The following is an 18,395-nucleotide window of genomic DNA, read 5'->3' on the forward strand; positions in this document are numbered from 1 at the left end:
GGAGGATCGTCCTCTTCCCCCCCCCCCCAAGCAGAGGCCGTGCGCATGCGCCAGGGGACCCGTGCGGACGGGGGAGGATCCTCCTCCTCCCCCCGACGCCCAGGCAGCGCGCATGCGCCGGAGGACCCGTGCGGGCGGGGGAGGATCCTCCTCCTCCTCCCTCCCCCCCCCCAGGCATCGCGCATGCGCCGAGGGTAGACCCTCAATCAATCAATCAATCAATCGTATTTATGGAGCGCTTATTATTATTATTATTATTACCCAGTAAGTGCTCAATAAATATGACAATTTATTTATTTATTTATTTTACTTGTACATATCTATTCTATTTATTTTATTTTGTTAATGTGGTTTTTTTTTTGTTCTCTGGCTCCCCCTTCTAGACCGTGAGCCCCCTGTTGGGTAGGGACCGTCTCTAGATGTTGCCAACTTGGACTTCCCAAGCGCTTAGTACAGCGCTCTGCACACAGTGAGCGCTCAATAAATACGATGGATTGTCAGCGCTTAGAACAGTGCCAGCGCTTAGAACAGTGCTTTGCACATAGTAAGCGCTTAATAAATGCCATTATTATTATTATTATAGACTTTAAAAAGCATCTGGTCACGCCCCCTCCTACGTCCCGCCCCCTTTCCGTTGTCGTGGCAACACCGCTTTGGCCCGCCCCTCTGCGCCTTGGTCGGCGCATGCTCGTTGCTGCGGCAGCAGTCGTGTGACGTCATACCCTCGCCCTTTTTGGGTGCAATGGCTCCGCCCCTTTTACGTCAGGGTTACGCCCCTCTAGTTGCCATGGTCACGCTTGCGTCGTGGTCCTGCCCCTCTCGTTGTCATGGTCACGCCCCCTCCCGGCCCCTTCCTGTCGGGGGATGCTGGGCCACTTCCGGTCCGGCTCCGGCCACTTCCGGTCCCGCCGTCGCCATCATGAGCCTCTCCGCCCCCCGCAGTACGTACACTTCCCCCATTCCCATCAATCAATCAATCAATCAATCGTATTTATTGAGCGCCTACTGTGTGCAGAGCACTGTACTAAGCGCTTGGGAAGTCCAAGTTGGCAACATATAGAGACAGTCCCTATCCAACAGTGGGATCCCCATCCCAATCCCATCAACAGTGCCCAGCGCCTAGCACATAGTAATAATAATAATAATGGCATTTATTAAGCGCTTACTATGTGCCAAGCACTGTGCTAAGCGCTGGAGAGGTTACAAGGTGATCAGGTTGTCCCACGGGGGGGCTCACAGTCTTCATCCCCATTTGACAGATGAGGTCACTGAGGCCCAGAGAAGTTAAGTGACGTGCCCGAAGTCACACAGCTAATTGGCGGAGCTGGGATTTGAACCCATGATCTCTGACTCCAAAGCCCGGGCTCTTTCCCACTGAAGCGCTTAAAGCAGCGGGGCTCAGCGGAAAGAGCCCGGGCTGGGGAGTTAATCAATCAATCAATCGTGTTTATTGAGCAATTACTGTGTGCAGAGAGTTAGAGGCCATGGGTTCGAATCCCGCCTCGGCCACTTACTAATAATGATGGTATTTGATAAGAACAGTGCTTTGCACATAGTAAGCGCTTACTCTGTGCAAAGCACTGTTCCAAGCGCTGGGGAGGTTACAAGGTGATCAGGTTGTCCCCCGGGGGGGCTCACAGTTTTAATTCCCATTTTCCAGATGAGGAATTCTCTGGGCCTCAGTTCCTTCATCTGTAAAACGGGGGTGAAGACTGTGAGCCCCCCGTGGGCCAACCTGATCACCTTGTATCCCCCCCAGCGCTTAGAACAGTGCTTGGCTCATAGTAAGCACTTAACCAATCAATTAATCGTATTTATTGAGAGCTTACTGTGTGCAGAGCACTGTACTAAGCGCTTGGGAAGTCCAAGTTGGGAACATCTAGAGACAGTCCCTACCCAACAGTGGGCTCACAGTCAATCAATCAATCAATCGTATTTATTGAGCGCTTACTATGTGCAGAGCACTGTGCTAAGCGCTTGGGAAGTACAAATTGGCAACATATAGAGACAGTCCCTACCCAACAGTGGGCTCCCAGTCTAAAAGGGGGAGACAGAGAACAAAACCAAACATAGTAACAAAATAAAATAAATAGAATAGATATGTACAAGTAAAATAAATAAATAAATAAACCAAACATACTAACAAAATAAATAGAATAGACATGTACAAAATAAATAAATAAATAGAGTAATAAATATGTACAAACATATATACATATATACAGGTGCTGTGGGGAAGGGAAGGAGGTAAGATGGAGGGGATGGAGAGGGGGGCGAGGGGGAGAGGAAGGAAGGGGCTGACTGTGGGAAGGCCTCCTGGAGGAGGTGAGCTCTCAGCAGGGCCTTGAAGGGAGGAAGAGAGCGAGCTTGGCGGATGGGCAGAGGGAGGGCATGAAAAAAAGGGGGAGTCTAAAAGGGGGAGACAGAGAACAAAACCAAATGCCGTCCTTGTTGTTATCTGGTGTCCACCCCATCATCATCATCATCATCAATCGTATTTATTGAGCGCTTACTATGTGCAGAGCACTGGACCAAGCGCTTGGGAAGTCCAAATTGGCAACATATAGAGACAGTCCCTACCCAACAGTGGGCTCACAGTCTAAAATCAATCAATCAATCAATCGTATTTATTGAGCGCTGACTATGTGCAGAGCACTGTACTAAGCGCTTGGGAAGTCCAAATTGGCAATGTATAGAGACAGTCCCTACCCAACAGTGGGCTCCCAGTCTAAAAGGGGGAGACAGAACAAAACCAAACATAATAACAAAATAAAATAAATAGAATAGATATGTACAAGTAAAATAAATAAATAAATAAACCAAACATACTAACAAAATAAAATAAATAGAATAGACATGTACAAAATAAATAAATAGAGTAATAAATATGTACAAACATATATACATATATACAGGTGCTGTGGGAAAGGGAAGGAGGTAAGATGGAGGGGATGGAGAGGGGGACGAGGGGGAGAGGAAGGAAGGGGCTGAGTGTGGGAAGGCCTCCTGGAGGAGGTGAGCTCTCAGCAGGGCCTTGAAGGGAGGAAGAGAGCCAGCTTGGCGGATGGGCAGAGGGAGGGCATGAAAAAAAGGGGGAGTCTAAAAGGGGGAGACGGAGAACAAAACCAAATGCCGTCCTTGTTGTTATCTGGTGTCCACCCCATCATCATCATCAATCGTATTTATTGAGCGCTTACTATGTGCAGAGCACTGTACCAAGCGCTTGGGAAGTCCAAATTGGCAACATCTAGAGGCAGTCCCTACCCAACAGTGGGCTCACAGTCTAAAATCAATCAATCAGTCAATCAATCGTATTTATTGAGCGCTTACTATGTGCAGAGCACTGTACCAAGCGCTTGGGAAGTCCAAATTGGCAACATATAGAGACGGTCCCTACCCAACAGTGGGCTCACAGTCTAAAATCAATCAATCAATCGTATTTATTGAGCGCTTAAAATGTGCAGAGCACTGTACTAAGCGCTTGGGAAGTCCAAATTGGCAACATATAGAGACGGTCCCTAACCAACAGCGGGCTCCCAGTCTAAAAGGGGGAGACAGAGAACCAAACCAAACATACTAACAAAATAATATAAATAGAATAGATAGGTACAAATAAAATAAATAAATAAATAAATAAGTAGAATAAAAAATATGTACAGACATATATACATAAAAGCGCTCGGCCCAAGCGCCGCCGGGGATCGTCACGATGATCGTTGTGTGGCCCAGGTTCCGGCGAGGCGTCCCCCGACGAAGGAGTGGAAGAGGACGCCGCGGGGGTGAGGGACAAAGCGGTGGAGCTGCTAGCGGAGGGGTTGATTGCCCACTACCTCCCCGATCTGCACAGGTCCAAGCAGGCCCTGCAGGAGCTGACGTAAGCGAAGAAAGCGCCGCGCGGCGCTCAGTACATCTACTTCCCCCGACGTGTACTTCCCAAGCGCTCAGTACAGTATATAAATATACATATATATATATATATATATATGTGTGTGTGCGTGTGTATCATCATCAATCGTATTTATTGAGCGCTTACTATGGGCAGAGCACTGGACTAAGCGCTATATATGCACATGTATATACACACACACATAGATCAGCATCATCAGTCGTATTTAATGAGCGCTTACTATGTGCAGAGCACTGGACTAAGCGCTATATATACACATGTATATACACACACACATAGATCATCATCATCAATCGTATTGAGCGCTTACTATGTGCAGAGCACTGTACTAAGCGCTATATATACACATGTATATACACACACACATAGATCATCATCATCAATCGTATTGAGCGCTTACTATGTGCAGAGCACTGTACTAAGCGCTATATGTACACATGTATATACACACACATAGATCATCATCATCAATCGTATTGAGCGCTTACTATGTGCAGAGCACTGTACTAAGCGCTATATATACACATGTATATACACACACACATAGATCATCATCAATCGTATTGAGCGCTTACTATGTGCAGAGCACTGTACTAAGCGCTATATGTACACATGTATATACACACACACATAGATCAGCATCATCAATCGTATTTATTGAGCGCTTACTATGGGCAGAGCACTGGACTAAGCGCTATATATACACATGTATATACACACACACATAGATCAGCATCATCAGTCGTATTTATTGAGCGCTTACTATGTGCAGAGCACTGGACTAAGCGCTATATATACACGTGTATACACACAGATCAGCATCAATCGTATTTATTGAGCACTTACTATTTGCAGAGCACTGGACTAAGCGCTATATATACACATGCATATACACACACACATAGATCAGCATCATCAATCGTATTTCTTGAGCGCTTACTATGTGCAGAGCACTGGACTAAGCGCTATATATACACATGTATATACACACACACACATAGATCAGCATCATCAATCGTATTTATTGAGCGCTTACTATGTGCAGAGCACTGGACTAAGCGCTATATATACACATGTATATACACACACACACATAGATCAGCATCATCAATCGTATTTATTGAGCGCTTACTATGGGCAGAGCACTGGACTAAGCGCTATATATACACATGTATATACACACACACATAGATCAGCATCATCAGTCGTATTTATTGAGCGCTTACTATGTGCAGAGCACTGTACTAAGCGCTATATATACACGTGTATACACACACATAGATCAGCATCAATCGTATTTATTGAGCACTTACTATTTGCAGAGCACTGTACTAAGCGCTATATATACACATGTATATACACACACATATATCATCATCAATCGTATTTATTGAGCGCTTACTATGGGCAGAGCACTGTACTAAGCGCTATATATAAACATGTATATACACACACACATAGATCAGCATCATCAATCGTATTTATTGAGCGCTTACTATGTGCAGAGCACTGGACTAAGCGCTATATGTACACATGTATATACACACACACACATAGATCAGCATCATCAATCGTATTTATTGAGCGCTTACTATGGGCAGAGCACTAGACTAAGCGCTATATATACACATGTATATACACACACACATAGATCAGCATCATCAGTCGTATTTATTGAGCGCTCACTATGTGCAGAGCACTGGACTAAGCGCTATATATACACATGTATATACACACACACACACATAGATCAGCATCATCAATCGTATTTATTGAGCGCTTACTATGTGCAGAGCACTGGACTAAGTGCTATATATACACATGTATATACACACACACATAGATCAGCATCATCAATCGTATTTATTGAGCGCTTACTATGTGCAGAGCACTGGACTAAGCGCTATATATACACATGTATATACACACACACAGATCATCAATCGTATTTATTGAGCGCTTACTATGGGCAGAGCACTGGACTAAGCGCTATATATACACATGTATATGCACACACATATATCATCATCATCAATCGTATTTATTGAGCACTTACTATGTGCAGAGCACTGGACCAAGCGCTATATATACACATGTATACACACACACACACAGATCAGCATCATCAATCGTATTTATTGAGCGCTTACTATGTGCAGAGCACTGGACTAAGCGCTTGGGAAGTACAAATTGGCAACATATACAGTCCCTACCCAACAGTGGGCTCACATATATGTATATTTATATACGTGTGTGTGTGTGTCTATACCTCGTTGGAAACACGTCCACCCTGGAGCCAGGGTCAATCAGTTCATATACGTATGTTTGTACGTATTTATTACTCTATTTTATTTGTGCATATTTATTCTATTTATTTTATTTTGTTAGTCTGGTTTTGTTGTCTGTCTCCCCCCTGCTAGACCGTGAGCCCGCCGTAGGGTAGGGACCGTCTCTAGATGTTGCCAACTTGGACTTCCCAAGCGCTTAGTCCAGTGCTGTGCGCGCAGTAAGCGCTCAATCAATACGATTGAATGAATGAATGAATATTTATTTATTTATTTTACTTGTACATGTTTACCTATTCTGTTTTATTTTGTTAGTATGTTTGGTTTTGTCGACTGTCTCCCCCTTCTAGACCGGGAGCCCGCTGTTGCCAACTTGTACTTCCCAAGCGCTTAGTCCAGTTCTCTGCGTGCAGTAAGCGCTCAATAAATACGATTGAATGAATGAATGAATATTTATTTATTTATTTTACTTGTGCATATTTACTTATTCTATTTTATTTTGTTAGTATGCTTTGTTTTGTTCTCTGTCTCCCCCTTCTAGACCGTGAGCCCGCTGTTGGGTAGGGACCGTCCCTCTATGTTGCCAACTTGGACTTCCCAAGCGCTTAGTCCAGTGCTCTGCGCGCAGTAAGCGCTCAATCAATACGATTGAATGAATGAATGAATATTTATTTATTTATTTTACTTGTACATATTTACCTATTTTATTTTGTTAATATGTTTTGTTTTGTTGTCTGTGTCCCCCTTCTAGACCGGGAGCCCACTGTAGGGTAGGGACCGTCTCTAGATGTTGCCAACTTGGACTTCCCAAGCGCTTAGCCCAGTGCTCTGCGTGCAGTAAGCGCTTAATAAATACGATTGAATGAATAAATGAATGATCGAGGTGGTTTTGCTTTGGTTTCAGACAGAACCAAGTGGTGTTACTGGACACGCTAGAGCAGGAGATTTCCAAATTCAAGGAATGCCATGCCATCCTGGACATTAACGCTCTGGTACGTGTAACCCCAACGCTCATCCTTCGTCAAGTTCACGTTTTCCCACCCGCTTACCTTGAAACTCCTCTATTGCCGTTTTCCAGCCTAGAAAAGAAGAAAAAATGGTATTTTTTAAGCACTTACTAAGTGCCAGGCACTGTACTAAGCGCTGGGGTAGCGTGAGCCCGTTGTTGGGAAGGGACCGGCTCTCTATATGTTGCCAACTTGTACTTCCCAAGCGCTTAGTACAGTGCTCTGCACACAGAAAGCGCTCAGTAAATACGATTGAATGAATACAAGGTCGTCAGGTTGGACACAGTCCCTGTCCCACGTGGTGCTCACCATCTCAATAATAATGGTGGCATTTGTAAAGCGCTTACTATAATAAAGGCATTTATTAAGCACTTACTATGTGCAAAGCACTGTTCTAAGCGCTGGGGGGGATACAAGGTGAGGAAGTTGTCCCACGTGGGGCTCACAGTCTTCATCCCCATTTTACAGATGAGGTCACTGAGGCTCAGAGAAGTGAAGTGACTTGCCCAAGGTCACACAGCAGATGTGTGGTGGGGCGGGATGTGCAGGGCACTGTTCTAAGCGCTGGGGGGGGATACAAGGTGAGGAAGTTGTCCCACGTGGGGCTCACAGTCTTCATCCCCATTTTACAGATGAGGTAACTGAGGCTCAGAGAATAATAATAATAATGATGGCATTTATTAAGCGCTTACTATGGGCAAAGCACTGTTCTAGGCGCTGGGGAGGTTACAAGGTGAGTAGGTTGTCCCACGGGGCGGCTCACAGTCTTCATCCCCATTTTACAGATGAGGTCACTGAGGCACAGAGAATAATAATAATGATGGCATTTATTAAGCACCCCCACCCAACCCCACAGCACTTAGGTCCATCTGTCATTGACTTATTTCTATTAACACATCTCCCCCTATATAATCATAATGATGATGATGGTATTTGTTAAGCGTTTATTATGTGCAAAGTACCGTTCTAAGCGCTGGGGAGGTGACAAGGTGATCAGGTTGTCCCACGGGGGGCTCACAGTCTTCATCCCCATTTTACAGATGAGGGAACTGAGGCGCAGAGAATGATGAGAATAATGGCATTTATTAAGCGCCTACTATGTGCAAAACACCGTTCTAAGCGCTGGGGAGGTTCCAAGGTGATCAGGTTGTCCCACGGTGGGCTCACAGTCTTCATCCCCATTTTACAGATGAGGTCACTGAGGCCCAGAGAATAATAATAATAATGGTATTTATTACGTCCTTACTATGTGCAAAGCACTGTTCCAAGGCCTGGGGAGGTTCCAAGGTGATCAGGTTGTCCCACGGTGGGCTCACAGTCTTCATCCCCATTTTACAGATGAGGTCACTGAGGCCCAGAGAATAATAATAATAATGGTATTTATTACGCCCTTACTATGTGCAAAGCACTGTTCCAAGGCCTGGGGAGGTTACAAGGTGATCAGGTTGTCCCACGGGGGGCTCACAGTCTTCATCCCCATTTTCCAGATGAGGGAACTGAGGCCCAGAGAAGTGAAGTGACTTGCCCAAAGTCACACAGCTGACAGTTGGCAGAGCCAGGATTTGAACCCACAACCTCTGACTCCAAAGCCTGGGCTCTTTCCACTGAGCCACGCTGCTTCTCTTAAGCATGATGTATGATGATGATGGTATTTTTTAAGCGCTTACTATGTGCAAAGCACTGTTCTAAGCGCTGGGGAGGTTACAGGGTAATCAGATTGTCCCCCGGGGGGCCCACAGTCTTCATCCCCATTTTCCAGATGAGGGAACTGAGGCCCAGAGAAGTGACTTGCCCAAGGTCACCCAGCTGCCAGTTGGCGGAGCCGGGATTTGAACCCACGACCTCTGACTCCACAGCCCGTGGTCTTTATAATAATAATGATGATGATCAACCAATCAATCAATCAATCGTATGTATTGAGCGCTTGCTGTGTGCAGAGCACTGTACTAAGCGCTTGGGAAGTACAAGTTGGCAACATATAGAGACAGTCCCTACCCAACAGTGGGCTCACAGTCTAAAAGTCTAAAAACAAATGATGACATTTGTTAAGCGCTCACTATGTATCCTCCCCAGTGCTTCGAGCCGTGCCCAACTTCATCATCAATCGTATTTATTGAGCGCTTACTATGTGCAGAGCACTGTACTAAGCGCTTGGGAAGTACAAATTGGCAACATATAGAGACAGTCCCTACCCAACAGTGGGCTCACAGTCTAGAAGGGGGAGACAGGGAACAAAACCAAACATACTAACAAAATAAAATAAATAGAATAGATATGTACAAGTAAAATAAGTAAATAGAGTAATAAATATGTTGTACTTCCCAAGCGCTTAGTCCAGTGCTCCGCACACAGTAAGCGCTCAATAAATATCATCATCATCATCAATCGTATTTATTGAGCACTTACTGTGTGCGGAGCACTGGACTAAGCGCTTGGGAAGTACCAATTGGCAACATATAGAGATGGTCCCTACCTAACAGTGGGCTCACAGTCTAAAAGGGGGAGACAGAGAACAAAACCAAACATACTAACAAAATAAAATAAATAGAATAGATAGGTACAAGTAAAATAAATAAATAAATAGAGTAATAAATATGTTGTCCTTCCCAAGCGCTTAGTCCAGTGCTCCGCACACAGTAAGCGCTCAATAAATATGAAAGAATGAATGCTTTGCACATAGTAAGCGCTTAACAAATCGTCATCATCATCATCAGTCGTATTTATTGAGCGCTTACTATGTGCAGAGCACTGTACTAAGCGCTTGGGAAGTCCAAATTGGCAACATATAGGGACGGTCCCTACCCAACCGTCTCTATCCGTTGCCAACTTGGCCTTCCCAAGCGCTCAGTCCAGTGCTCTGCACACAGTAAGCGCTCAGTAAATACGATTGAATGAATGAATAAAACAATCTTCCGCAGCAGCACCTTGAACCGAGAAATTATTTTTATTTTTATTACTCTATTTATTTTGCTTGTACCTATCTATTCTATTTATTTTATTTTGTTAGTATGTTTGGTTTGGTTCTCCGTCTCCCCCTTTTAGACAGTGTGAGCCCACTGTTGGGTAGGGACAAATGCCATCATCATCATCATCAATCGTATTTATTGAGCGCTTACTATGTGCAGAGCACTGTACTAAGCGCTTGGGAAGTACAAATTGGCAACACATAGAGACGGTGCCTACCCAACAGTGGGCTCACAGTCTAAAAGGGGGAGACGGAGAACAAAACCAAACATACTAACAAAGTAAAATAAATAGAATAGATATGTACAAGTAAAAGAAATAAATAGAGTAAAAAATATGTATAAACATATATACAGGTGCTGTGGGGAAGGGAAGGAGGTAAGATGGGGGGGATGGAGAGGGGGACGAGGGGGAGAGGAAGGAAGGGGCTCAGTCTGGGCCCCATCGTTATTATTATTATTCTTACCCCAGTGCTTAGAACAGTATTTGGCGCCCGGTCAGTGCTGAACAACTGTTGTTCTTATCAATCCGAGTAATGGGTTTGCAACTGGAGTGGTTGGGGGGGCGTCTACCGCCTGTCGTGTCTGCGCTCTGCTCCAGTCGGCCTCTCAATTTCCCTTTTCCCTGCAGTTTTCCGAGGCCAAGTACTACCACAGCAAGCTAGTGAACGTCAGGAAGGAGATGCTTCTGCTCCACGAAAAGGCGGCCAAGTTAAAGGTGAGGAGGATCCCGCCCCGCGCGGGGCGAAGCGGAGCGGGCGGGAATTTGGGGATCTCATCGATCAATCAGTCAATCAATCAATCAGTCGCGTTTATTGAGCGCTTGCGGCGTGCAGAGCACTGGACTAAGCTGAGGCCCAGAGACGTTAAGTGACTTGCCCAAAGTCACACAGCTGACAAGTTGGCAGAGCTGGGATTTGAACCCATGACCTTCCTCACCTCCTCCAGGAGGCCTTCCCACACTGAGCCCCCTCCCTCCTCTCCCCCTCGTCCCCCTCTCCATCCCCCCGCCTTACCTCCTTCCCTTCCCCACAGCACCTGTATAGATGTTTGTACATATTTATTACTCTATTTATTTTACTTGTACATATCTATTCTATTTATTTTATTTTGTTAGTACGTTTGGTTTTGTTCTCTGTCTCCCCCCTTTTAGACTGTGAGCCCACTGTTGGGTAGGGACGGTCTCTAGATGTTGCCAACTTGGACTTCCCAAGCGCTTAGTCCAGTGCTCTGCACACAGTAAGCGCTCAATAAATACGATTGACTGATTATTCTATTGATTTATTTAATAATAATAATAATAATGGCATTTATTAAGTGCTTACTATGTGCCAAGCACTGTTCTAAGCGCTGGGGAGGTTGCGTGGTGATCAGGTTGTCCCACGGCGGGCTCACAGTCTTAATCCCCATTTGACAGGTGAGGGAACTGAGGCCCAGAGAAGTAAAATGACTCACCCAAGGTCACACAGCCAGCAAGTGGCGGAGCCGGGATTAGAACCTATTATTCCATTGATTTATTTATTAATAATAATAATGGCATTTATTAAGTGCTTACTATGTGCAAAGCACTGTTCTAAGCGCAGGGGAGGTTGCAAGGTGATCAGGTTGTCCCACGGGGGCGCTCACAGTCTTAATCCCCATTTGACAGATGAGGGAACTGAGGCCCAGAGAAGTAAAATGACTCGCCCAAGGTCACACAGCCAACAAGTGGCGGAGCCGGGATTCGAACCTATTATTCCATTGATTTATTTATTAATAATAATAATGGCATTTATTAAGCGCTTACTATGTGCAAAGCACTGTTCTAAGCGCTGGGGAGGTTACAAGGTGATCAGGTTGTCCCACGAGGGGCTCACAGTCTTAATCCCCATTTGACAGATGAGGGAACTGAGGCCCAGAGAAGTAAAATGACTCGCCCAAGGTCACACAGCCAACAAGTGGCGGAGCCGGGATTCGAACCTATTATTCCATTGATTTATTTATTAATAATAATAATGGCATTTATTAAGCGCTTACTATGTGCAAAGCACTGTTCTAAGCGCTGGGGAGGTTACAAGGTGATCAGGTTGTCCCACGAGGGGCTCACAGTCTTAATCCCCATTTGACAGATGAGGGAACTGAGGCCCAGAGAAGTAAAATGACTCGCCCAAGGTCACACAGCCAACAAGTGGCGGAGCCGGGATTAGAACCTATTATTTTATTGATTGATTTGTTAATAATAATGATGGCATTTATTAAGCCCTTACTGTGTGCAAAGCACTGGTCTAAGCGCTGGGGAGGTTACAAGGTGATCAGGTTGTCCCGCGGGGGGCTCACAGTCTTCATCCCCATTTTACAGATGAGGGAACTGAGGCCCAGAGAAGTGAAGTGACTCACCCAAGGTCACACAGCTGACAATTGGCGGAGCCCGGATTTGAACCCCTGACCGCCGACTCGAAAGCCCGGGCTCTTTCCACTGAGCCACGCTGGCTACTCTATTTATTTATGTATTACTCTATGTATTTATTTATTTTATTTATTACTCGATTTTATTTGTACATATCTATTCCGTTTATTTTATTTTGTTAATCTGTTTCGCTTTGTTCTCCGTCTCCCCCTTCTAGACTGTGAGCCCGCTGTTGGGTAGGGACCGTCTCTAGATGTGGCCAACTTGGACTTCCCAAGCGCTTAGTCCAGTGCTGTGCACACAGTAAGCGCTCAATAAATACGATTGAGTGAATGAATAAAACAATCTTCCACAGCAGCACCTTGAACCGAGAAATTATTTTTCCAAAACAGTTTCAAACCAGTTTCCTGGTAAAGGAGGAGAGGCTAGTATTCTCCCCATTTTTCAGGTGGGGGAATTAAGGCCCAGGTAGGCGGTGACTTGCCCACGCTCTCATGGAAGACCAGTCTGTCAGTCGTATTTATCATCAATCATCATCAATCGTATTTATTGAGCGCTTACTATGTGCAGAGCACTGTACTAAGCGCTTGGGAAGTACAGATTGGCAACATATAGAGACAGTCCCTACCCAACAGTGGGCTCACAGTCTACAAGGGGGAGACAGAGAACAAAACCAAACATACTAACAAAATAAAATAAATAGAATAGATATGTACAAGTAAAATAAATAGATAAATAGAGTAATAAATATGTACAAACATATATACAGGTGCCGTGGGGAAGGGAAGGAGGTAAGATGGGGGGGATGGACAAACATATATACCTATATACAGGTGCTGTGATTTTGCATGGGACTAGGCATTTGCATAAGGTCTGCTTGTTACTACAAAACAACTGTACACTTTAAATGATCATTATCATGATCGTTAGGGTGTTTGTTAAGCGCTTACTATGTTCCAGCCACTGTACTAAGCTCGGGAATTGTCTAAGGAGAAGAGGAGGCTGCGTAAACTGGAATCTCAAGTCCACAATTGCCCTCTCAGTGTCTCCTGGTACTCCACGCTTCTACGGAGCGTGTCTAGTCTACAGGAATGAGGACATTTCTAATGAAATGTGCACATTTGGAGGAGCACGATTGGGTCACTAGAATAATTACCTCTGAGAGGTTCACTCTGCTGAACTTTTCACAAACAGAATCTTTTTTTGGGTTGTGGGAATTCACTTCTTTTATTCTACCTGCTGCAGAATTCACTGCCATTCATCCAACAATTATGCAATGACCCGAACAAATTTGTTTCAGGTAGATCAAGAAATACCCATGTATTTATTGAGCGCTTGCTGTGTGCAGAGCACTGTACTAAGGGCTCGGGAGAGTACAGAAGAACAGACAAATTCTCCGCCCACAGCGAGCTGGAAAAGCAGCGTGGCTCAGTGGGAAGAGCCCGGGCTTTGGAGTCAGAGGCCATGGGTTCGAATCCAGGCTCCGTCAGCTGTCAGCTGGGTGACTTGGGGCAAGTCACTTCTCTGGGCCTCAGTTCCCTCATCTGGAAAATGGGGGTGAAGACTGTGAGCCCCCCGTGGGACAACCTGATCATCTTGTAACCTCCCCAGCGCTTAGAACGGTGCTTTGCGTATAATAAGCGCTTAACAAATACCATCATCATCAGTATGATTATACAGGGGGAGACGTGTTAGTAGAAATAAGTAAATGACAGATGGACGTATAATAAGCGCTTAACAAATACCATCATCATCATTATGATTATATAGGGAGAGATGTGTTAATAGAAATAAGTAAATGACAGATGGACGTATAATAAGCGCTTAACAAATACCATCATCATTATGATTATATGGGGGGAGACGTGTTAATAGAAATAAGACAGATGGACATGTAATAAGCGCTTAACAAATACCATCGTCATCATTATGACTATATAGTGGGAGACGAGTTAATAGAAATAAGTAAATGACAGGTGGACATGTAATAAGCGCTCAACAAATACCATCATCATCATTATGACTAGGGGGAGATGTGTTAATAGAAATAAGTAAATGACAGGTGGACATGTAATAAGCGCTTAACAAATAATACCATCATCATCATTATGATTATTTTTAATAGAAATAAGTAAATGACAGATGGACATGTGATAAGCGCTTAACAAATACCATCATCATCATTAGGATTATACAGGGGGAGACGTGTTAATAGAAATAAGTAAATGACAGATGGGCATGTAATAAGCGCTGAACAAATACCATCATCATCATTATGATTATATAGGGGGAGACGTGTTAATAGAAATAAGTAAATGACACATGGACATGTAATAAGCGCTTAACAAATATCATCATCATCATTATGATTATACAGGGGGAGACATGTTAATAGAAATAAGTAAATGACAGATAGACATGTAATAAGCACTTAACAAATACCATCGTCATCATTATGATTATATAGGGGGAGACGTGTTAATAGAAATAAGTAAATGACAAATGGACAGGTAATAAGCGCTTAAATACCATCATCATCATCATTATGATTATATAGGGGGAGACGTGTTAATAGAAATAAGTAAATGACAGATGGACGTATAATAAGCGCTTAACAAATACCATCATCATCATTATGATTATACAGGGGGAGACGTGTTAATAGAAATAAGTAAATGACAGATGGATGTATAATAAGCGCTTAACAAATACCATCATCATCATCATTGCGATTATATAGGGGGAGACGTGTTAATAGAAATAAGTAAATGACAGATGGACATGTAATAAGCGCTTAACAAATACCATCATCATCAGTATGATTATATAGGGGGAGACGTGGTAATAGAAGTAAGTAAATGACAGATGGACGTGTGATAAGCGCTTAACAAATACCATCATCATCATTATGATTATTTTTAATAGAAATAAGTAAATGACAGATGGTCATGTAATAAGCACTTAACAAATACCATCATCATCATTATGATTATATAGGGGGAGACGTGTTAATAGAAATAAGTAAATGACAGATGGACATGTGATAAGCGTTTAACAAATACCATCATCATCATTATGATTATACAGGGAGAGACGTTAATAGAAATAAGTAAATGACAGGTGGACGTGTGATAAGCGCTTAACAAATACCATCATCATCATTATGATTATATAGGGGGAGACGTGTTAATACAAATAAGTCAATGACAGGTGGACATGTGGTAAGCGCTTAACAAATACCATCATCATCATTATGATTATATAGGGGGAGACGTGTTAATAGAAATAAGTCAATGACAGATGGACATGTGATAAGCGCTTAACAAATACCATCATCATTATGATTATTTTTAATAGAAATCAGTAAATGACAGATGGTCATGTGATAAGCGCTTAACAAATACCATCATCATCATTATGATTATATAGGGGGAGACGTGTTAATAGAAATAAGTCAATGACAGATGGACGTGTAATAAGCGCTTAACAAATACCATCATCATCATTAGGATTATACAGGGGGAGACGTGTTAATAGAAATAAGTAAATAACAGATGGGCATGTAATAAGCACTTAACAAATACCATCATCATCATTGCGATTATATAGGGGGAGACGTGTTAATAGAAATAAGTAAATGACAGATGGACATGTAATAAGCGCTTAACAAATACCATCATCATCATTATGATTACATGGGGGAGACGTGTTAATAGAAATAAGTAAATGACAGATGGACATGTGATAAGCGCTGAACAAATACCATCATCATCATTATGATTATATAGGGGGAGACGTGTTAATAGAAATAAGTAAATGACAGATAGACATGTAATAAGCGCTTAACAAATACCATCGTCATCATTATGATTATATAGGGGGAGACGTATTAATAGAAATAAGTAAATGACAGGTGGACATGTAATAAGCGCTTAACAAATATCATCATTATGATTATATGGGGGATATGTGTTAGTAGAAATAAGTAAATGACAGATGGACGTGTAATAAGCGCTTAACAAATACCATCATCATCATTAGGATTATACAGGGGGAGACGTGTTAATAGAAATAAGTAAATGACAGATGGACGTGTAATAAGCGCTTAACAAATACCATCATCATCATTAGGATTATATAGGGGGAGACGTGTTACTAGAAATAAGTAAATGACAGATGGACGTGTAATAAGCGCTTAACAAATACCATCATCATCATTATGATTATATTGAGGGAGACGTGTTAATAGAAATAAGTAAATGACAGATGGACCTAAGTGCCGTGGGGTTGGGTGGGGGTGAATAAAGGGAGCAAATTAGGGTGACACAGGACGGAGTGGGGAAAAAAGGAAATAAGCGCTGGGGAAGGGCCTCTTGGAGGAGATATTTTAAACGCTTTGAAGGAGGGGAGAGTGACGGTCTGTCCGATAGACGGAAGCAGCGTGGCTCAGTGGAAAGAGCCCGGGCTTTGGAGTCGGAGGTCATGGGTTCAAATCCCGACTCCGCCGCTTGTCAGCTGTGTGGCTTTGGGCAAGTCACTTCTCTGGGCCTCAGTTCCCTCATCCGCAAAATGGGGATGAAGACTGGGCACCCCCTGTGGGACAGGGACCGCGTCCATCCTGATTAACCTGTATCTCCCCCAGTGCTTCGGACAGCACCCGGCCCATAGGAAGCGCTTAACAAATACCATTTAAAAAAAAAAAATCAAGCATCGTTGCCCGTCAGGTGAAGGTAGACGATTAGCAAAGCTTCACCACATCCTCCCTTTTATTTTCCCGGCGCAGAAACGAGCCCTCAAGCTGCAGCAGAGAAGGCAGAAAGAAGAACTGGAGCGAGAGCAGCAGAGGGAGAAGGAGTTTGAAAGAGAGAAGCAACTAACAGCCAAACTGGCCAAAAGATGAGCCAAAATAATGACGTCCGCCTCTTTTTCCTTTGTTCTTCCCCCACGTCTTTCCCCGTCCCCGCCCCGGACCCTCTGGGCCTCCGACGTCTTAATGAGCAGGTTGGACGTTGAAGCTTTTGCCGGAATTTAGGAGTTTCTTCAGCCGGGGAGGAGACCTAAAAAAAATAGCTTCTTTTTTTTCCGTTCAGTATTTCTTTTCTGCGGAACTCCGGAGGGCAAAGGAGAACGAAGTCAAGCGCTCGCCCGGCTTCGATCTCCGCCGCGTCGCCCGGAGTTTGCCGCCGCTGATATCCCGAGCGTCTACGGGTTGAAAGTCACCGCGTCTGTTTCCGCGTCCCCGTTTGAAAAGCCGCCCTTGGCCTTTGTGTTTGGGCGAGCCAGTGCCGACTTTGGGCTTCCGAATTAGAGCAGCTTCATCCCATAGCCCAGGCGAGCGACACCCTGCAGTTAAAGAGAGACAAGAGGGTTTGCCGGCCACCCTTCCGCGTGAAACTGTCGTGGTATCGGGGTGAAATCGGAGCCGGGAAACGGCACCGTCTGAGGCAGCGGCACGGAAAAATTCCCACCCCCTGCCCTTGTTGGGAAAACCGGGGTTCGCCGGGGTGGATTTAGTATGTTGCAGCCTTGAAGGCTCAGTTCCTGCAGAATCTTCTTTACTTACACAGCCGAGGACTTAGCCCCGAGCCAGATTTGGGGAGGGGATCCGGGGAGCCGACTTTAAAGTCGGTGGGAGTCGAGGAGTCCCGACGGAGACCAGGCTTTCGTCGGTTCCTCGTGAAATTGAGGTGAACCCATCCCTCCCTTTTCCCTCTCTCCCCGCCTCCCCCCGTGGGGAGGTGAGGACAGATGGAAAGCTGGAAAAACACAGGTTGAATTCCTCAAGGGAAAATGACTGGATTATCGGCACTGGACCATCTTCAGGTTTCCTCAGGTGGGGCTTCCTAG

At 44.3% G+C, this 18,395-nt stretch overlaps 1 protein-coding gene across 1 annotated transcript; it reads left to right on the forward strand.

Annotated features, from left to right (window-relative positions):
* Positions 1 to 869: 869 nt before the first annotated feature.
* Positions 870 to 17,631, forward strand: BLOC1S6 (biogenesis of lysosomal organelles complex 1 subunit 6). Its single transcript, XM_038767427.1, has 5 exons — positions 870 to 941; positions 3,730 to 3,874; positions 7,097 to 7,184; positions 10,794 to 10,880; positions 17,332 to 17,631. The coding sequence occupies exons 1-5, from the start codon at positions 920 to 922 to the stop codon at positions 17,446 to 17,448; spliced, it is 459 nt and encodes a 152-aa protein (XP_038623355.1). The 5' UTR covers positions 870 to 919; the 3' UTR covers positions 17,449 to 17,631.
* Positions 17,632 to 18,395: the final 764 nt, after the last annotated feature.

The sequence above is a fragment of the Tachyglossus aculeatus genome, chromosome 26, assembly GCF_015852505.1.
Source record: "Tachyglossus aculeatus isolate mTacAcu1 chromosome 26, mTacAcu1.pri, whole genome shotgun sequence".
In the NCBI taxonomy this organism is placed as follows: domain Eukaryota; kingdom Metazoa; phylum Chordata; class Mammalia; order Monotremata; family Tachyglossidae; genus Tachyglossus; species Tachyglossus aculeatus.